We start from the raw sequence: 22,146 nt of genomic DNA, 5'->3' as shown, positions 1-22,146 counted from the left end.
GTTCCAGCTGTGCCTACATTAGGGCAGACTAACAAGAACCATCTTATCATTCCTCTGAGAACCTAAAGGTGCCAAGAGGGAAATATTCCTCAGACTATGGACCCCACACACCAAGCACAAGCATCCTAAACATTCGAGACTCCCAGAGGGCACAAGCCTGATATTTAACCTTGGACGGTGGTTCTCTTCTCAGATCCTAGGTACCCTATGAACTTCATTGACCTACTGAATGCCCAGAAGCTAGATTTTCATTTTATTTTATACCAGTCACATTTCAAAAGGGGATGAGGTGGCTTAAATTTTATACCTTGAATTTCAGGCAACGTCTGCAATTCTCTCATAGTCTCCAACCCTGTTAACTCTCATAATATGGGACTTATTAGGACCTACTCACAGTGTGTTGTGGCTACTTTTCATTCAAGTGGACTTCACTATTTTTCAGTTATTCAAAATGGTAATTTTAAAGATTTTTTTTTCCTATTATAAAAACAGTTATGTGCTTCTTGGACTCCTCATTGTGGATTAACCTCATGGTGCAAATGCTAACTGGTCGTTCAGATTCACCAAGAGGTACCTCAGAAGAAAGGCCTGGAAATCTACTTCCAAAACATCTGCCATTGAAACTCTGTGGAGCACAGTTCTATTCTAACACACATGGGGTTGCCATGAGTCAGAACTGACTCAACGGCAACTGGTTATGTGCTCACTTTAGAAAATTTGGAAATTGCTGAATGAAAAGACATTTTATTCATAGTCCTATCTAAAGTTTACCACTGTTAACATTTTAGTTCATTTCCATTTGTTATTTTTTTCCATGTAAAATAGTGATTTTTTAAAATTGTTCTTCCAACCCACCTGCTCTATTCCTTACTTTTAATTTACTCACTTGAAAGCAGGGCACTTCAAGATGTTAATTACTCAAATGGCTCCGTGTGGGCAGGCCTGTCAAGGAGCCTTAGGGGCCAGAGGAAAGCCCGAGGTGCCCTCAGGTCCAAAGTGACCTGCATTCACCTAGCGTTCCCTGCATTTTTTAAATGTGAATTAAAATGCAGTGTTTGTGCCAGAACAAACACTTAAAAAAAGGACACAAATTTAATAAGAAGGCTGTTCCTATCAGCTGGGCCCGATGCAGACTCAAAACAAGAAGGCTGTGCAGGACAGTGAGCTGTTGCAGTGTGACTTAGGAATTGGCAACAAGACAGCGGACACTCACCTTCCACATATGAGGGGACCTAATGCTTTCTTCCAAAGCTCAGTTTTTTGCTCAGTTCTCATTTTCCCAAGCCTTTGCCAACGAGCAGTTTTATAACACCTATAAGAACACCAAGATCACATGGTAGAAAATTCCATCTGCAGATCCCTCAGCTGTACAGAATGTCTCCCTCCCGGGGATCTAAGGCCTGCAGCTCCCTCGTCTGCACAAATGATATGGTTACCAAATTCCATTCTGGTATTAAGAGCCATTGATATTTTCAAAAGGCTAGTAACAATTTTCTACCCTGCAGTAGGCAATAAAATGTTTACTCTCTTTCCTAGTCTTAGAAGGTAGAGAAGGGACTGACAAGTAAAAACTAGGTATCCTCAAACTGAGGAAGTGAGCCTGGTACCAGATAGCTGGAAAAGGAAAGGGGAAAAGGTAGGCACCTACTCTGTGCCAGAATTATAATCTAAGCACCTTACGTTTAATCCTCGTAAAACAAATCTCTTAAGCAGATATCTTCTTTTTTTTATTTTTTATTTTAGAGATGAGAAACTTAGGCTCAGAGAATTTAAGTAACTTTTCCAAAATCCCACATCTAATTCACAGGCCAAGAATTTAAAAACATTTCCTTTTCTCAGTCTGCACTGGGCTGCTTCTACCAGTTGTAGAACTCTGGGCGAGTTCCTTTCTTTCTATTCACACTGTGGTACTTGCCTCCTTGAGGTAAAGGTAAGAGAAGCGTAGAGAATCCTATAACACCAATGACTCAGACACCTTAGAAATGATGGTTTGAGTTGTTACACCAGGACAAGAACCCATACTATCTTACTAGTTAGGTGAGGGCAAGGAGAACATGAAATCAGTAGGAAAAAGAGAAATAAAATTCCAGCTATTGTCTGTTAACCAGTTTCAGAAATGAGGACTATTTCTTGCTTATTAGAACAATGCATCTCACAGCAAATCCCTAAGGCCTGGGGATCTTGTTTAGGGTCTTATGGGTGATCATCTTGGAATGATGACAGTCCAACAACATGTGGCCTCATCGGCTGAGGAGGAGTGGAGATCATTTAAGTTGAGGAGGTGAGGAACTGATGATTGGCAAAAATCCTTAACAGAGATGATAAGAATAGAGTTGCTAGGTGCTGTCGAGTTGCTTTCAATACATAGCAACCTCATATAACAGAGCAGAACCGCCCCATAGAATTTTCTTGGCTGTTATCTTCAGGGAAGCAGATTGCTAGGTCTTTCTCCGGCAGAGCTGCTAGATGGATTTGAACCACTAACCTTTGGTTAGCAGCTGAGCACTTAACCATTTGCGCCACCAGGGGTCCTTGAGGATTTTAATAAGCTAGGTGGGATTTTACAAAGATTCAACAAGACAGATGAACTAGAAGGAGAATATACTGGAGAAAGAAAACAACTTAGTAGGCTACAACAGAAACCTAACAGAAATGTGACAAGGATCTGACCAGGTTATTGGATTTACAGATGTAAAGAAAAAGGATTTCTGGGATATAAAGCTAACAAAACATGGCGTAAGACCAGTAGATTCAGATTTTGCCAACGTTTCTGGCTCGAGATATAGAAGAATAATGGCACGACTAACAGAAACAGGAGGGCTGGGGAGTAATAAATTGGTGAAAAAAATCAATTTTGAGCCTGAGTTGAAATTCTGGCATTCAAGAAGACCTGAGCACAGGTATAAGGTAAATCTATGGGCCATCACCAAATCAGGGACAGAAGGAGTTGTAGGTCCTAGGCTCTTTTGAAGGGCAACTCAGTGAAAGAAGAGAAAATAGAAGAGAGAAAAAATGTTCAGAGATGCCAGAGGAAAAGCAGAAGCACAATGTTAAAGAAGTCAAAGGAGAGAGATTTATTTGGAAAGGGAGGGAAACTGTCAAATGCTGGTGAGGGTGGAAGGAGGAAGGACTAATAAAGGGCCCTTATCTTTAGACAGTGAAAGTCAATGGTATTAAAGTCTAGGAAGAATGAGGTTCAGTTCTCTATGCTGAAAAGCCAGTGACTACGTAGATCATCTCTTAGAAATACAGAAATTGACATCTTTGAATTGAAGTGCAAGCAAAAACGTTACTAGGATGGCTAGGAGAGGAGTCACCATTCTTGGATGTACTTGGCTGGCCTTTAAAGATCATCAAGACCAGTGGTTTTTGATCTGTGCACCAAACTCTGAAATAGAAAATAGTGTAGGGGCTTTGGTCGAAGTGTTGGTGAGATCCCCCCCACCCCAGCTCTGCAGAACATAGTTTAAAGTCTAAGCATAAAGTGCAACCCTTTGCTCACTCAGGAGTCTCTGGGTGGTAGAAACGGTTAACGCTTAATGCACTTGGCTGCTAACTAAAAAGACTGGCAGTTCAAGTCTACCCAGAGGTACCTCAGAAGAAAGGCCTGGTGATCTAAAACCCACCCTACTACCCAAAAACCAGCCACTGAAAATTCTACGAAACACAGTTCTACTCTGACACACATGGGGTTGCCATGAGTTAGAACTGACTCAGTGGCAAAATGGTTTTGTCCATTCAGAAAAAAACGGATGCCTGAAGAGGCACAGGTTTTTCCAGTCATGAAAAGAGCCCATCAGCACATCAGATGTGGACTCTAGACCTAGTTGGGCCCTACCTAGGTCAGTGACACTGTGGAAAGCATTTTCCCTTTCTGGACCTCAGTTTTCCCATCTGTCAAGGGAAGGAGCTAACCTTTTTATTCCCTGATGGGGCTGACATTCTGTGACCCAAAAGCTCTCTGTACAGGTAGTGCTTTACATTCCTCCTCAAGGTTTGCACTCCCCCAGCTCTTCATACGGTCCTTACTACAACCCTGAGAGGTCACCCAATCATCAACCCGTGAGGCTCGATGACTTTGCTGAAAGTCACACAGCAAATCAGTGAGAAAGTGCACTTGGCCCGACCCATGGGCATTCGAGTCTTAGCCTTCTATCTCACCCTGCACTGTGTCCATTTAGTCAGAGAAAGTTCACTGAGATTTCTAGAGGTTTAAAAAAGACAATTAGAGATTAAACGTATTATTGCTCTCTAAACTGTAAGCTGTCTTGTTTTGTAGCTTTCTAACATGATCAAAGTAATTTGTCTGGCCTTTGGGACTTTGTCAGGCTTTGCCAGGATATATCAACACCAGGCTACTAGTTTGTATTCTAGAAAGAGAGTCAATTGCTTTCGGTTTTGACAAGATTACAACAGGGTTCTTGACAACCAAAACAGAATGAAGGCAGCAAGCTAAGATGGCATACTGGGGGGAACGAGCTAGAAGGGGCCAGCTGGAGCTGATGTGGGGCAGTTATGGCTGAGAAGATGCAGGAAGTGCCCAGGGGACTGGCTGGGAAGGGAGATGGTGGTGTTCCTAGAGCAAGCAGACTCAGATCCTCTTTCTATCTATAAAGACTGGCTGAATGAGTAATTATTATTCATTATACCTGTTGCCGTCAGGTCGATTCTGACTCATAGTGACCCTATAGGACAGAGTAGAACTGCCCCATAGGGCTTCCAAGGCTGTAACCTTTACAGAAACAGACTGCCACATCTTTCTCCCGTGGAGCAGTGGGTTCAAACAGCCAACCTTTTAGTTAGCAGTCGAGTGCTTTAACCACTGCACCACCAGGGCTCCTTATTATTCATTATAGCACTTTGGAATTTATAAAGCATCTTCACATCTAACATCTCACTGGATTATCATAATGGTACTATGAGGTAAAATACTGGGTTACTAGCATCATCTCTTTTAGAAAGAAGATAAACTGAGATTTAGAGAGGTAAAAAGGATTGCCTAAAATAACACGACTAATAAAAGACACAGCTGGAATTTAAACCTAGATCTATTCCAAATGGTCACTCTATGCCCTGTATCACACTGTCTCCCAGGTCACCACAGATGAAAAGACCTGGGAGTGAAAAGGAGGGAAAGTTGGCAGACTGCCCCCCGTACCCACCCCACACTAAGGATTTCCTTATCTCCTGTCCTAAATTACCCTGGGTGGTCAGAATCAGGCCACGGGCCATATGATTAAATCCTGATGTGCAGTTAATAACATGAAGGCACAGATTTGGGACTGCAGTTCGCTTTCACCCATTATTTCAAATAAGTAGGGAAATGAGGTCTATATACAAATCACTATAGTTTAAGGCAGTATATATATGAGCTTACGAATTGGACAAGCTCTAAGGCAGGATTTCTTAACCTTGCTGCCACAGACGTTTTGGAGCGGATGATTCTTTGTTGTGAAGGGGCTGTCTTGTACACTGCAGGATGTTTACCAGCATCCTTGCCAGTACCTTTCCTCCACACCAGTGTGACAACCAAAACCGTCTCCAGATGTTGCCAAATGTCCTCTGGGGAGCAGAAGTGCCCCCAGTTGAAAAGCAAGGTTACATAGGTTTAGGGCAAAGGTCGGTCAATGGAGGTTGTGGGTGCTGAGAAAAAGTTTCATAGAAGAGGTGGAATGTCAACTATGCCTTGAAAAATAGATCAAATTTCTGTAGGTGGGGATGGGAGAATAAAAGAAGGAACTCTAGGAAGGGAAGATAAGTTAAATAAAACAAGGAGATGAGAAAACACAAGTTCTGCGAGAAAATGTTCCAGTTTGGCAAGAGCAGAGGGTTCCTGTTAGAAGGTAAGGCTAAAAATGCCAGTTGGAGCTAGGACATAGATGGGTATTCATCAACTAATATTTACAAGCTATACACACATAAGGAGATGGCCAACAATACAAAATATAACATAGTAATATTTAATAGTATACAAGTTAAGCCAGTGGTATTTCCATGTATTCCACCTCCCCCATAAAGACAGAATGTCTTAAGAATTATGTCTTACATTGTATCGAGACTTTGGAACATAGAGTAATCTGAAGCGCAGAACCAGGACAGAAGTGGGAGAAATAACTAAGGACTCGGATGGTCAGGAATTTTTCCAAAGGAGGTGAGAATGAAGCTGGGCCTTGAACGGATATGTTTTGGATAGCTGGAAGGGAGGAGAGAACATTCCAGGTGAGGATATCAGCGTTGGGGAAGGGGAAAATGTACACGTTATATCCTAGAGACACCAAGAAGAACAATGTTGCCAGAAAAGGAGGTAAAGCTGCAGAAGTAGGCTCAGTAAGAAATCGAAGCACTTGAATTAGACTTTCCTGTGTGGACAAATACTGAGGGTTTTCGAGGAGCAGCAGCATTACATGGGTTAACTTTTTTAGTTGTTTAAAACTTGATCCTCTTGTCTAGAAGTTATCTTAGCTGCACATTAGAAAGACCTAGGGAGCTTTGAAGAATATCAGTACCCAATCCTCAATCCTAAAGATTCAATTCAGTAGGGCTAGGGCGGGGTCTGGGTATTGTTCCTAAAGCTCTATGGGTGAGTCTTACATGCAGCTAGGGTATAGTAACACCCTCATCCTCAGGTGAGAAAACACGGGCCCAGAAAATTTAAGTGATTTGCCTAAATTCACACAGCCACCTGGGTGTGGGGCTGGGACAAGCATCTGGACTCCTAGTCCAGGCTCTGAAAGCTATCCCAGAGCACTGGGCTAAATTCCACATTTCAGTCACTTATCTGATGACTTAGCTTTTAAGTTTTGCTAAGGTTAAAGCCTGAATTAATCTAATCATAAAACTACTGACTTATGCATCCTCTCAAATGTCTAGGGTAATGGATGTTGGTTTCATTCCTGTCTCCTGAGGGCCCTCAGGAAAGCAAAGGGTCTCAGGAGACTCCCCAGAAAGCCAGATAAACAAGCCAAAGCACCCAACTCCATGGACAAAACAATGACTTTTTAAAAAACAGTTCAGTGAGATTTTTCACTATATAAAGGAAAGCTTAGGTTCCTCTTCACCAGAAGAAATACTTTCAGAGATGCTATCCCCAATATCTATATAAGCAAAGGTGGGGGAAAAAAGTCATCGAAGACAGCTGCTGAGGCATGCTCGAAGATGCCCATTTAACAGGAAACGCCCCGTCTTCAGCCCTGGATAAGGGTCATTCATACATCTTGCGTTTCCTGAAAGGAAAAGCGGGTGGGAACACCCTTGTACGTTAGGCCCACCTTCCTGTTGTGTCACTCCTGGATTCTGGCAGCAGGTGGTAAGCGATGTTTGCAGAGACTGCCAACCTGGGAATCTGAGCCTGCCCTACATAGTCATTCTATTCACCCAGGGTACTGGTACAGATAATCACTAGAGCAAAGAAACTCCCATCTAGGGGCCTTATTTATCCCAGAGATCCATCAACCAGCCAAGGTTCTAACTAAAGTAACTCTAGGAGCAGAAACATTACCCTCTGCTTTCCACTCCTCAGGGGCGTGGCTCAGGAAACTAGGAAAGCTACTGCTGGCCAGGCCCCGGTAAGTACTTTTGGGATGGGCTCTGGTACCAGCCAGTTATAAGCCATGAGTCCCTGAAAACAGTTTGTTCTTTAAAACAGGCTAAATGTAGATAAAAGAGAAACAAGAGCCCTAAAATGCAGTACCTGTACTAGCCAAATTTATTAAGCACTTACTCTATGCCAGGACCATGATAAACACTTTATCTATGCATTATTTCATCTAATTTTCCAACACTATTATACATTATTATCCTCCTCGCTTTACAGATGAAGAAACTGAGGCTTAGAAAGGTCTGTAACCCGCTGAAGGTCACACAACTAGCAAGGATTTGAACATGAGTAGTCTGCATCCTAGGCTCTGGCAGGTGTCTATAAACAACTTTTCCCCCTTGATGCCAACTTATCAGTAGTTCATCCACTTATTTTCTCAGGTTTGGCTACTGGACTTAATAATTAAAGAGTTTTGAAAACTGCAAAGCCCCATATGAAGTTTAGATATTATTGTTAGTTTTTTAATTAATACGAGAGATCTTCTCTGGGGGTATTTGAAAAGCAATCTATCCTGTGGACTATCTAATCACCCAAAGTCACGTTTTAGTCAACAGCCTGGTTAAAACCATATCCAAAACAATGGTTTAAAAGAAGCAATATTTTCAGGAGTTGAAGAATGGCAGAAGGGGTCCTGCCTCCAGAGACTGTGGGGATAAAGAAACAATAGCCTGGTTCTTCTTTCTCTCCCGAGTACTACCGTTTCATGTACAATGACTTCAAGAGCTAAGAGTTCACGATTTTGAAAAGCATTCAACTTTTACCCATGAATTGAAAGTTCAAACTTAAAAATGTAGAAGAATTATAAGGATAAAACTGTTATTTTTAATAACTGTGTCTGTTTTGAAAGCAAACGGTATTTCTGGACCAATTACAACATGACAATTACCAATTAAAGGAAAAACTGACAGGACTGCTAACCTTAAATTATCATTAGAAATGGAAGGCATCTTCATATTGTTTTCATGAGCTACATACAATTTTCCTTACCCTTCCTTGGGCTTAAGAGCTTTTAGGCCGTGACACTTTTAGGCCCCCAAAATTACAGCTATTATCCCAAAACCTGAAACAGCATCATCTTTTAAAAGATACTATAAAACTTAAACAAACAAAAAAATCTTAAAATAATAAGTAGAAAATCAAATATGGACAGTGGCTTTATCAGAAGTTTATACTTGGATCAACTGAGAAATCCAAACTGTAGACTGTGGGCATTTCTAGGTGGTAAGGGGATTATGGCCAAATGACACAGCCAAAGTCTGGGGGGAAGCCACCTCTCTACTTAGGAAATTAACCTTTATTTCCTACATAAAACCTTGAGGAAGATAAAGACAGCACCTCCACACAAAAAGCTTGGGGAGAACCCCTGCTCCATGCTATATACATTCTTCGCCAGATTTAATATCATACCCTGTTTGGTACTGTGATTAGTGTTTACATAGAATTCAACTCAGAATGCAGAGAAGTCAGATTTCCTCCAAAGTACACACAATTTGGCCATCAAAAATAGGACTGATAATTTGTCAAACTCTGTCAGGCATTATGGCAGACATCACAGAATTTTTAAACAACTGGATTTTTCCTCTCACTGAAGAGATAAGATCAAAAAACTAATTTGTTGTTGCTGTTAGTTGCCCTCGAGTCAACTCCAACTCCTGGTGACCATTTGTAAAAAGGAATGAAAAGTTACCCAGTGCTGTGCCGCCTCCACGATCGTTGGTATGTTCGAGTCCATTACTGTGGCTACTGCGTCGGCTGATTTCATTGAGGGTTTGTTTTCACTGATCCTCTACCAAACATGATGTCCTTTTCCAGCAACTGGATAATACCACCCTGTTATGAATTAAATAGTGTCCCCAAAAATATGTGTTGAATTCCTGATCCTTCTACTTATCGACATGATCCTGTTTGCAAATAGGGTTTTTCTTTGTTACACTAATGAGGTCATACCAGTGTAGAGTAGATCATACACCTACTCACTTCTGAGTTATAATAAGACCAGAACAGACACAGAGACACACACAGGGCGAGGACAGACGCCAAAGAACACCTGTAACTGAGAGGCTTACAGAGGGAATCAATCAACATGACTGAGACCCTATTTGGACTTCAGGCCTCCAGAACTGTGAGAAAATAAATTTGTTACTTAAAGCTACCCATTTGTGGTGTTCGTGTCACAGTAAGCACTAAGGAATTAAAACATATTCCATTTTTGTATGGCATTTAAAATATTCTATATCTCAGTTAATCTCACAGTAATGGGAACAATTAATGGCAAAATTGTATAGTAGTCATTATAAACAAAATAGAACTAGCACTGTGATTAGAAAAAAAAATTCATTTACCAAAGCACTGAAACCTGGTAAATACTCAGGCTCAATCTAGGTTAAGTTTTTGTTCACTATTTTCGAGGTGAGGGGCTTTCAGAATAGATGACTTGCCCAGCTCTGTAGTAAACCTAAAATGCTATCAACCTTTAGACATAAAAGTCCTGCTTGATGAACCCCTTTCTTTCATCAGCCCTATCGTGATGCTTGCAAATTTTTCTTCGAGAATTTCCCATTTAGCCTTTCCATTTCTTTCTGACTGCCCTCACTTCTTGCCTGGTTTTGCTCATTCATTCATCATTTATACGAGTCGGAAGCAGCTCCACAGCAATGGGTTTGGTTTTAATTATTATCTGACAAACACAGAGCTAGTCCCTGGTCGCTTCTCTCAGGAAGCTAACATGATACTAAGTAGAGTTGTTATCTGCCCATCTTGATCACCAGATTACAAATTTTTGCAGACTTGGTATTTCCAGAACCTAGCAACATCTGGCACATAGCAGGCACTCTTAAAATGTTTGTTGTATGACACTAGATTACTTTAACAAGCTCTTTTTTAAATTCATACATATTTAAGTATGTATCTTCAAAAAGATAAGGGCTTTTTTTTTTTTTTAAAATACAAAAGCAAATGTGCACAATGCAAAAATAATACAGAAAGGTATAAAGTAAATGAACTCCCCAACCCACCAAACTCCACTCCTAGAAGTGACCACTGTCACAGTTTGGTGTGTATCTTTTTTTTTTTTTTTAAATAATTTTTATTGTGCTTTAAGTGAAAGTTTACAAATCAAGTCAGTCTCTCACACTAAAACCCATATACACCTTGCTACACACTCCCAATTACTCTTCCCCTAATGAGACAGCCCACTCCCTCCCTCCACTCTCTCTTTTCGTGTCCATTTCACCAGCTTCTAACCCCTTTCACCCTCTCATCTCCCCTCCAGGCAGGAGATGCCAACATAGTCTCAAGTGTCCACCTGATCCAACAAGCTAACTCCTCACCAGCATCCCTCTCCAACCCATTGTCCAGTCCAATCCATGTCTAAAGAGTTGGCTTCGGGAATGATTCCTGTCCTGGGCCAACAGAAGGTCTGGGGGCCATGACCACTGGGGTCCTTCCAGTCTCAGTCAGACCATTAAGTCTGATCTTTTTATGAGAATTTGGGGTCTGCATCCCACTGCTCTCCTGCTTCCTCAGGGGTTCTCTGTTGTGTTCCCTGTCAGGGCAGTCATTGGTTGTAGCTGGGCACCAGCTAGTTCTTCTGGTCTCAGGATGATGTAGTCTCTGGTTCATGTGGCCCTTTCTGTCTCTTGGGCTTATAATTACCTTGTGTCCTTGGTGTTCATGGTGGGTTGAGACCAATTGATGCACCTTAGATGGCCACTTGTTAGTGTTTAAGACCCCAGATGCCACTCTTCAAAGTGGGATGCAGAATGTTTTCTTAATAGATTTTATTATGCCAATTGACTTAGATGTCCCCTGAAACCAAGGTCCCCAGACACCTGCCCCTGCTACGCTGGCCTTCGAAGCATTCAGTTTATTCAGGAAACTTCTTTGCTTTTGGTAGTTTGGTGTGTATCTTTCCAGAACTTTTCTGTTAGTAGACAACGACAACACACACACGTAGAGTTTTTTAGAACAACTTCTTAGAGAGTTTCTGCTTCTACCTTCTCAACCATCTAATCCAGGGGTTCTCAAAGGGTGGTCCCTGGACCAGTAGCATCAGCATCACCTGGGACTTGTTATAAATATAAATTCTTGGGGCCCATCCCAGATCTACTGAATCAGAAACTGGAGCTGGGACCCAGCAACCCATTGATTCTGATGCATGCTCAAGTTTGAAAACCATTGCTCTAATCTAATAAAGCCACCTTGGTCAAGCCAGTTTCTTTCCTTTTTTTTTTTTTAACTGCCCCCTGAACATGCCAGGCACAGATATCTTGGCTCAGTTTTATCACCTCTGCTTTAAAATGTTTTCCTTGTCCTTAAGATTAATTCTGACCCTACCAACTGGTCAAAGCCCAGAGAGATTTAACTCTTCCTCAAAGTGCTCTCTCACTATCACAGCTCGTACTGATCTCTCGTCCTCCTCCTCCAACTCCTATGGTGCATTTAGTCTCACACAATAAGCAAATAGTTATATGCTGTTTTATAGCATTTAATGTTAGAGAACAGTTCTTTACTCTTCCTCAATAGACCATAAATTCTATGAGGACATGAATCATATTCTTTTTAATCTCTTCTCCCAACTCTGTTCTAAGCTCATAAGTGGAATTTTAATAAAGGGTTTCTGATTAATATTTTTAAGGATGAATTCAAGGGCTATACTGAGAGAAGTACTAATAAACCTTTAGTGGATAAAAAGTCTAGAATTTCAAACTATGGTCCCAATTCTGTGACCCTGTACAAGGTCACTTCTCAGGATGAGGTCTGTAAAAATCAAAAGGTTGGAATTTTATAAAAAACTAGATGCTTCCTTTCAGCTTGAACACTACATGACTTTATTCAACGTTCTATGTTGGAATATCTTGTATTATATTCTCGTACTGCTTTGCCTTTAACACTACCTGGCAATTTTTCGAGTTTAATTGAGTTACGGTTAGATACAGTGTTTCTCAGTTAGCTAGTATGCTCTTTCAACAGGAACCGCATTTTATTCAACTGTAAATCCTCCACCATACACAGCACCAGGCCTTACGCGTAACAATTCAATACATCTGCAAGAAATTATTTGGAAAAACTCTTTGGGAAGCTTCATTTATATAAAGGACCTATGGATTATACAGGTCTAGTGCTTCCCAAGAGGTTCTTCTGAATATTTATTATTAGAAATATTATGTAATGAAATATGGTTAAAAAAATTGTAATTACTCTGATAATACCAGAAACAGTCAGCAACACAAGGCAAAAGAATGTAAGAATGAATCACCTACTTAGGGCTAGAATGCAGCATGCCTCAGGCTACCCTAGTACAACTTGCAAATAAAAGCTGCCGTGTTAGTCATCTAGTGCTGCTATAACAGAAATACCACAAGTGGATGGCTTTAAGAATGAGAAATTTATTTCTTCAAAAGTACAAATTCAGGACACCAGCTCCAGGGGAAGGCTCTCTCTCTCTGTCAGCCTTCTCATCGGTCTTCCCCAGGGCTAGGAGCTTCTCTGTGCAGGGACCCCGGATCCAAAAAAGGGGCTCTGCTCCCAACACTGCCTTCTTGGTGGTATGAGGTCCCCCCTCGCTGCTTGGTTCCCCTTCCTTTTTATCTCTTGAGAGATAAAAGGTGGTGCAGGCCACACCCTGGGGAAACTCCCTTTATATTGGATCAGGGATGTGACCTGGGTAAGGGTGTTACAACCCCACCCAATCCTCTTTAACATAAAATTATACTCACAAAATGGAGAACAACCACAATACTGGGAATCACGGCCTAACCAAGCTGACACATATTTTTAGGGAACACAATTCAATCCACGACAAATGTCTCGTACACTGAAGCAGCACATACCAACTCCGCTATTGGGGATAAACAAACTTTTTGAAGCAGGGCCCTTTTCTACAAATGTTCAGAAACAAGGAGGAGGCCTTTGAATAGCAGCAATGAACAGGAGTTGAACCTAAACCACACCAATATCAAACCAAAACCAAATCCATTGCCGGTTGCTAACAGTTTAGAAAGACCTGGCGATCTGCTTCCATAAAGATTACAGTTGAGAAAATCCTATGGGGCGGTTCTATTGCCACATGGGGTTGCTGAGTCAGCATCGACTAGAAGGCACCTAACAAAAGGCACATGGGGCTACAAAGATGGCCATTACCTCATGGGGCTAAAAGTCTCTACCCTGTTGTTTGTATGTATGTATGCATGTGTGGGTGGGTGGGTGTAAATATGTAATTCTTAGAGAACCAAACCGTCGAGTCGATTTCCACTCATAACAACCCTAGAGGACACAGTAGGACTGCCTCTTGGGTTTCCAAGGAGTGGCTGATGGATTTGAACTGCCAACCTTTTGGTTAGCACCTGAGCTCTTAACCACTACATCATCAGGGCTCCTCTTAAAAGAGAACAGGTCCTGATACATCTGATAAATGCTACAACAGAGGAATAAAGTACCCTGCACAAATAAGAATGACTGATTCTTATTGGGAAAATCAAGCAGGTAAGTCAGAGAGAAGGTGGTAATTTAGTGGAGCACGTGAAATATGGAGGAGAATTTGCTAAAGGAGAAGGCTTGAGGATTTCGCTGCTGAAAAAAAGACAACGTTTGAGCTAGCTCTTTTGGGGCAAAAACATTCATAGATTCTAACAGCTGCTCATTTGGGACTTTAAATCATGGGACGCTTCTTATCTTCAGCACTTCTTTGTCAATGTTCTCTTCCTCCTTTTGCTTAAATACTGGTATGTTCAAGCCCAGAATTGAAGCAAAGCCAGAAAGCTCCAGAATAAGGTGAGTGGTGGCCAAATCTGCTCTGTCACCCCCAAGTCCAGCCAGCCCAGCTAGCCCAGTCCTGTTCTTCTGGCTGCCACAAAACCAAGGCTAATTACATCCTCTGAGGGGCCAGGCTTGGGGGTGGGGGGAGAATCTGGATGCAGGCAGACAACACTTACTTAGCTCTGTTCTGCCAGTAAGCCACCAGAAAGAGCTTGTCTCCTCGGCTGAGGCTTACAGTCTACCTGTGACAGGGAGGCCAGCTCTGCAGGCAAAAGGCTGCATGAAATCGAAGGGTGTTAACAATGGATTGGGGATAGCTGAGGTATTAAGATGATCTTAATAAAATGCTTAGCAAGATCCCTGGCACACAGCAAGGGTTTGATAAAAACATTAGTTCTTATTAATACCATCCCTACTACTATTATTATTACAGTAATGCCATAACTGGACTATAACAACAAGAAAATACTGTTTTCGCAGCCCACTTTTATAACGTTTGAGAAGCAACTCCAGAGATGACAAGTGTGAGTTATTTCAGATTTTTTAAAAGGTACGAGATGAAACTCCAACTGCACTGGCCTGAAGACCCTGTATTCAAGGGTCGGCTCTGTCACTTGTCAGCCGCGTGACCTTGGGCACGGCACTTCACCTCTCGGTGCCTCAGTTTCCTCAACTGCAAAGTAAGACTAAGAAGCCCCTGTCTCCCAGCGTTGCCGTGGGGTCCCGTCAGAGGGTGCTCTTTGCTGCTTTGGGACCACAAGGGTGCAAGGCACGCTCACGGCCTATCTTCCAAGCCCTCCGGCCCCGGGGCGGGCGGAGTGGATAAAAGCCCGGTCCCGAGGCCCACCGAGCTCTGTCGCGCGCAGGGCAGGCGCGGGAAACAGGAGGCGCCTGCGGTGGGTCCCTGCAACCAAGGGGTGCCGGGCGCCCGAAGGGTCGACACCCGCCTCCCGCACACCCTGGACGGCGGGTTCAGCGCGGGACGCCGGAGCCGGGGCAAGGGGAGCGACCTCGGCCGGGCTGACCAGGTCCGGCGGGAGGCGTGGGAACCGCTGGGGGTACCCGGAGGCCGGCCGCACGGGCACCCCGGCCACTGACGCGCCGCGGAGATGCAGTGGGGAGCAAGGAGGAAAAGGGAACGAAGCCCCCGCATGCAGCGCCGCGCGCCCCCCACGGGCGGAGCTGAGGTGCTCACTCACCTGAGACGCAGGCAACCGCCGTCAGTGCAGCAACAGAGGCCACAAATAGAGGGGCGGGGGAGGCTCTGCGGCCGCGCAGGCGCATTGAGGATGTTGCGCCGCTCATGCGCTCTGCGCCCGCTCGCTCGAGAACTACCGGTAAAATGGTGGCCGAGCCGGGAGGGGTCAGCGGCGCCATTTTGGGTGTAGTTTTTCTTGCTGCAGAACCTCCGGAGAAGGATCTCTAACTAAAGCTGCCGGGAGGGGGCGTTGAGTGCCCCACGGCTTCCTCCCGGTTCCCTGAGTTACATCCTTAAGACGACCCTGAAAACCTTTTGGAAACCCTCGTGGCTTAATGGTTAAGAGCTACGGCTGCTAACTATGTGGTCAGCAGCTCGTAGTCCATCAGGCGCTCCTAGGGAAACCCTTGAGGCAGCTCTACCCTGTCCTGTAGGGTCGCTATGAGTCGGAATCGACTCCACGGCAATGGGTTGGGTTGGTTTTTGGTAGAACCCTTCAGGGCATACCATTCTCAAATACGCCCAGAGACGGTCAGCGTTTAGCATGTGGAAAGTAATTAATTTTTACCCAATGAACACAACAACTTAACAACCAGAACCTAAGACTCAGGTCTTCTAATTACCAGTTCTCCATTAAATCATCTATTACAGCTGTCAGCCACACCAAGTACTTTAGAGTGTAACATGTGAAATGGCATTTTTTTTTTTTCCAGAATGACTGCACACGTTAAGTTTCAACACACAACAATTTAAATAACACCAAAATGCACAGGACATAATCACTGCTTCTAAGGAGTTTTTTAGTTAGCCTAGTATTACTGATTAAGGAGACCTGGTGATGCTGTGGAAACCCAGGTGCTGTAGTGGTTAAGTGCTACGCTGCTAACCAACCGGTCAGCAGTTCGAATCTACCAGGTGCTCCTTGGAAGCTCTGTGCGGCAGTTCTACTCTGTCCTAAAGGGTCACTATGCGTCTGAATCAACTGGACAGCAATGGGTTTGGATTTGGTTTGGTGATTTTAGAGCCCTAGTGGTACAGTGGTTACCAGCACCTTGTCAGCACTTGAAATCCATCAGCCACTACTTGGAAACCCTGTGGGGCAGTTCTCTGCCCTACAGGGTCAACTATGAGTTAGTATCAATGGGACTACAACAGGTTTGGTTGTTTTTTGGTGGTGGAGTGGCTAAGTGCACGCTGCTAACCAAAAGTAAAAAGGTAAGAAAATACATCAGTTCAAATCTACCAGCCACTCCTTGGAAACCCTACGTAGTAGTTCCACCACTCTGTCCCTATAGGGTCGCTATGAGCTGAAATCCACTTGACAGCAATACATTTTATTGCTGATTAAAAGGTTTTTTTTTTTTTTTTAGGGTTGCTATGAGTCAGAATCAGCTCAACAACTGGTTTTTTTTTTTTTTTAATTGTACTTTAGGTCAAAGTCTACAGCTCAAGTTCATCTCTCATACAAAATTTTATACACACATTGTCACTGACACTAGTTGCAATCCCTACATATGACAGCACACTCCCACTTTCCACCCGGGGTTTCCCAGTATCCTTCCAACCAGCTCCTGCGCCTTCCTGTCTTCTCATCCTGCCTCCGGAGAGGAGCTGCCAATTTGGTTTCCTGCATCTGCTAAAACTAAGAAGCATGCTCTTCATGAGTATTATTTTTTTTTACAGTCCTGTCTAATCTTTGAAGAGTGGTCTTCGGGAATGGTTTTAGTTCTGGGTTAACGTAGTGTCCAGGGACCATGGCTTCGGGGGTTCACCCAATCTGTCAGACCATTAAGTCTGGTCTTTTTATGTGAGTCTAAATTCTGTTCCACACTTTCCTCCCACTCTGTTGGGGGGTCACTGGTGGTAGCTAGGCACCATCTAGTTCTTCTAGTCTCAGGCTGGTTGATGTGGCCCTTTTGTCTCTTGGGCTAGTATTTTCCTTGTGTCTTTGGTGTTCTTCATTCTCCTTTGTTCCAAGTGGGTTAGGACCAAATGATGCATATTAGATGGCTGCTTGCAAGCTTTTAAGACCCCAGACGCCACTCACCAAAGTGGGTTGCAGAACATTTTGATTAGAAGATATTCTCTTAACTGAAGTAGGCCAAATGGAACAAATATTACCAAACATCTAAAAGGCAGTAACTGTATACAACTTAAAAAAAAAAACAAAAAACTTTTGTGTTTTCAGTGACAGTTCACACAGAAAATTAAGTTCCCGTTTAACAATTACTACACAAAATGTTCAGGGACACAGGTTGTATTTTCCACAATGTTTTAACATTCTCATTAATTCCATTCTGGATGTTTGGCTTCCAATAATCTCATTTCTCTCTCCTCTTACCCTTTCATCTTTCCTTTAATCGTTACCATTTCATCTCATATAGATGATTTTTTAAAGGTGTGCAGTACTCTCGTAAAATTATTTCATGAGGCAATCTGTTACTTAGCTAAAAGGTGACCTCAAGGGCTAGCTTCGGTTCTAGGTTTAGGAAGCATCTCAGGGTGATAGTCTCAAAGTCCTCTAGCCTCACCTGGTCAAGTCTGGACTTTTTGAGAATTTGAGTTCTGTTCCACGTATTTCTCCCCTTTTATCAGGATCCATCTATTGTGGTAGCCGGGTACCATCTGCTACTTCTGGTCTCAAGGCAGATGTGTTATTTATCTTTGTAGGCTCAACCTCAAGCAGAATTCCTGAACCAAATTTGGGGAGAGGGAAAAACTAGCATTAATTGAACACAACCCCTTATTACATGACTTAAGTTCATTCACTAGCTGTATGTTGTTGGCTAGGTTATTAAGTCTCTCCATGCCCCAGTTCCTCATCCATAAGGAGAAAACAAAACAAAACTTATCTCCTAGGGTTGTAGTAAGAACTAAGCAAGAGTATGCATGTAAAACACTTATAGCTTAGTAAGTATTGTTATTTTTCTATGCTTCATCCTGCTTAGCTGTTGAGGACACAAAAGCAAAAACACACCTCTTATTCTTGAGTTTGAATAAATTCTTATAATTCAATATGATATAATAAATAAACTGGAGAAAGGTACAACCACCTTTGGAGAGAATCAATCCCCATTTCACAGACAAGGAATTTGAGAATAAGAGATAAAGATTCACTCCAAAATCTACATGCATTCCCTTATACCACTCTGTTTCCAAGAGTAGGCAATTAACACTACTCCTTTGATTCTTAAATGCTGACTTTTCTTAGGGCCATCCAAAGTTTCCTCTCTTGTACTATTCTCTGGACAATCTCATTCAGGCTTCAATAACTAGACATTCGTAACTTCAAAGTTTTGATCTCTAGTCCACATTTTCTACCCAGCTTTCCACCTATATATCTAAGTCTAGTTGACTTCTGGAAACCTTAGTGGCATAGTCGTTAAGAGTTTGTCTGCTAACCAAAAGGCTGGCAGTTTGAATCCACTTGGTGCTCCTTGGAAACCCTATGGGTAGTTCTCTGTCCTACAGGGTCACTGTGAGTCGGAATCGACTCGTCAGCAATAGGTTAGTTGACTTCTAAACTACTGGCATTCCCATTTCATTAATTTGTTCATCATCCATTCAGTTGTTCCAGTCTTAGAAACACCCTCCCCCACCTGCCATCATATTGATACCACTGTTCAAAACTTACTACTATATTATTCAATCTAATCTTTATTTAACATCCCTGTGATATACGTTCTATCATTCTCCCAGTTTTATAGGTAAGAGGTAACTTTTTTTGGTCAGTTACTGAATGGCAGAGCTAGGCTTTTAACAAATATGTTACATGCCTACTATGTTCCAGGCACCATGAGCAATACAGGCAGTCCTTATTCATGCACTCCCAACACTTAGCATAAGCCATCATTTCTCACATAGGCTACTACAAAAGTCTTAACTGTTCTCCCACGTTCACACCTTGCTTGTTTCAATCTATTCTTCACACTGCCACTAGAATGATCTTTCAAAAATTAAGTTCTGATCATCTCTCCTCCTCTTAAAACCTTCTAATAATGTCTTGATTTGTTTTTCTCAGGTCACTCTTCCACTGGTGCTCTGCACTCCTGCTTTGCTTTTGTGTCCCAGAATGCTTCAGTCTCCCCCCTCTCCTCACGTCTTTCAAAATGTGTTCCTTTTGCCTGAAATACTTGTCCCATCTAGTTACTTCATCCTTCCCAAATCAGCTAAAACATCATTTCTAGAGTTTTCTCTTTTTGTTTCCTATGTTGCCACTAGACTATGAGCTACATAAGGGGAGGAGATCCTGCATTGTTTTTGTTCTTTGATCTCTCTCCAGTTCCTAAAACTGTACCTGTAGCCAGGTCTCAGTAAATACATGCATGAAGCACCTTGAGTGCCCTGTAACAGAAAAGCTACATAATGTCACTGACAAGATCCACAGCAATGTGTGGCAGTTTCATAGATGAATAAAGAAAATAAATGTAGGTTCATTGCATAGTGCCTGGGGTCTTATAAGCTTGCAAGCAGCTCTCCAAGGCACAACAATTAGTCTCTTTTCACTGGAACAACACAGAAGAGTCAGCAATAGGAGGAAGATATGGAATGTGTGGCTAACTGCCTCCACAAACAGCTATCTCCTCTGCCATGAGACCAGAAGAATTGGATGGTGCCATTATGAAACATGTTGATCAAAGATTCCATAGAATTCTGATCAAAAGGGGGTAAATGTAGAACAGAATTTACAATTTTAATGGACTCCAGACTTCCCGGAGCCATAAAGGATGGATGAACCCCTGAAACTACTACCCTGAGATAATCTTTAAAACTTAAACTAATAATATCCACCGGAGTCTTCTTAAAACCAAACACCACTTTAGCTTAATGAGTAAAAAATGTCTGCTTCAGCTTTATGCTCTTTTAAGAACTACCTATATGGGATCAAACTGACAACAACTTGAAAGATTAGACAGGAACCTTACGGGCAGTGAATTTATGTTAGATGAGGGAGGAACAGTTCAGAAAAGGAGGGTGAGAATGGTTACACAACTCAGAACGTAACCAATGTCACTAAATGGTACATGTAGAAGTTGTTGAATTGGTGTGTGTTTTGCTGTGCATATATTCTCAACAACACAACAAAATAAATAAAATTAAAAGGAAAAAAAATGCATGTAGGTCAAAGCAAGGAGACATCATCTCTCACAAACTAGTGCTTGGACCAAGGTTTAAGACTTCAGATTATGACCGGGTATTTTAAATGAAAGAAGTTGTGTCCCACAAGGGGGATCAGGGAACAAGAAACATTAACAATAAATTAGTTGGTGTTTTACTGGTAATTAATCCTGAGGACTGTCTGCACACTACTATTTACTTCAGCATCTTGGCAGAGAATTCTATTTTCTGCTAAACCTTCTTTGTGGCTTATTTTCTTATATACTCAAAATACTCATAAAGAAAACAGAAAGCTTTTTAATTATATGCAACTATTAACAAACACAGACAGCAATTAAAGAGAATTTAGCCCCCTCATGTCATGAGTCCAGGGTATAGCTTTCAACTCAATATTAAAAGCTAAACCCAACAGGCATCAGGGCATATAGAATAAGTGGTATTTCCTTCAATTTGGACATCTTGTAAAGTGATATACATAGCTCAATGCTGTAAACAATGCTCAGAACTTTTCTACCTAAAATCACCTTCAGAGCCACACAAGAAAACTGGTCTTGTGTCTTTACAGGCAGATCCCTACTTGGCCCTCAAAACGTTTCACTGGGCTTGGTCTCGAATGAACAGACTGTTTCAAAAACTGCAAAACATCTTCAGAGGTTGAAGATTTCTGACCATGAAGGAAGTTTTAAAAGAATGGGCCAATGGTTCTGAAGGCCATACTAAAAAAGAAGTTTCAAGCGTTTTGTACGTCAGTGGAAATAGTGTCTAGGCTTCCATGGAAAACTACCGTTGAGGGTAACGATGTTCTGTTGGATGCATAAATTCCAGCACTCTTAGAAAAAAATCAAAGTGCTTTACAGTCACCCTGTCACCTTCAAAGGCAACAGAGCCTCCAGATTATCAGTTAGAGATCACCAGCTCAGGCTGCCAGGCAGTCAGCACGTGCTGGACACTCTTCCCATTCCTGTCATCTTGACAGCCTTGCGGCAGAAAAGCTGCATAAAGTCACTGACAAGATCCAGTGCAATGCGTGGTAGGCGGATTTCGTAGCCGAAGCTTGAGCAGTTTTCGAGCTGGTGAGGGATCTACTCGTTGCATGCTTCTCTTCCCTGCAGAGGAAGGGAGTCAAAAAATAAAATTTCAAGTGAATTCATATAACATTTATTAAAAACTTACTGCACAGTCATGTGCCAGACAGTGAAGGACACTACCATGATAAATAAGTCTCTGTCCTCAAGGAGATGGAAAAGTAGGAAAGCCAGCCACAACTATAATAGATTGCAAAAAATAAGAAAATTCAGGTGTGTATGGAAAATATTCTGGTGAGGGAAAGCTACAGAGAAGCAATGTCAACGTCAACTGAGTTGAGTCTTGAAGAATAAAAAGACTTGGATTTGCCAAAACAACATGGTTCGCGGGCATTTAATTCTCAGCCCAGTGTGTTTCCGAAAAATTTATATCTGGAAATTTCCCATCAACT

At 42.3% G+C, this 22,146-nt stretch overlaps 2 protein-coding genes across 7 annotated transcripts in view; both read right to left on the bottom strand.

The window, feature by feature from the left end:
• The window catches only part of NDRG3 (NDRG family member 3), a 95,662-nt gene extending 80,046 nt beyond the window's left edge, over window positions 1-15,616 (bottom strand). For both annotated transcript variants that reach the window (XM_049868722.1, XM_049868724.1), the window contains exon 1: window positions 15,553-15,616. The gene's annotated coding sequence lies outside the window, so the exon portion shown is untranslated. The remainder of the gene's footprint in view (window positions 1-15,552) is intronic.
• A 1,372-nt stretch (window positions 15,617-16,988) lies between these two features.
• Window positions 16,989-22,146, bottom strand: part of DSN1 (DSN1 component of MIS12 kinetochore complex) — a 31,454-nt gene continuing 26,296 nt past the window's right edge. For all 5 annotated transcript variants that reach the window (XM_049869460.1, XM_049869461.1, XM_049869459.1 and 2 more), the window contains one exon: window positions 16,989-21,775. In XM_049869460.1, the coding sequence (XP_049725417.1) occupies window positions 21,672-21,775 (104 nt within the window). In that variant the 3' untranslated portion in view covers window positions 16,989-21,671. The remainder of the gene's footprint in view (window positions 21,776-22,146) is intronic.

The sequence above is a fragment of the Elephas maximus genome, chromosome 25, assembly GCF_024166365.1.
Source record: "Elephas maximus indicus isolate mEleMax1 chromosome 25, mEleMax1 primary haplotype, whole genome shotgun sequence".
NCBI classification, from domain to species: domain Eukaryota; kingdom Metazoa; phylum Chordata; class Mammalia; order Proboscidea; family Elephantidae; genus Elephas; species Elephas maximus.
The sequence above is the reverse complement of the archived record's forward strand: the minus strand, read 5'-3'. Positions and strand labels throughout refer to the sequence as shown.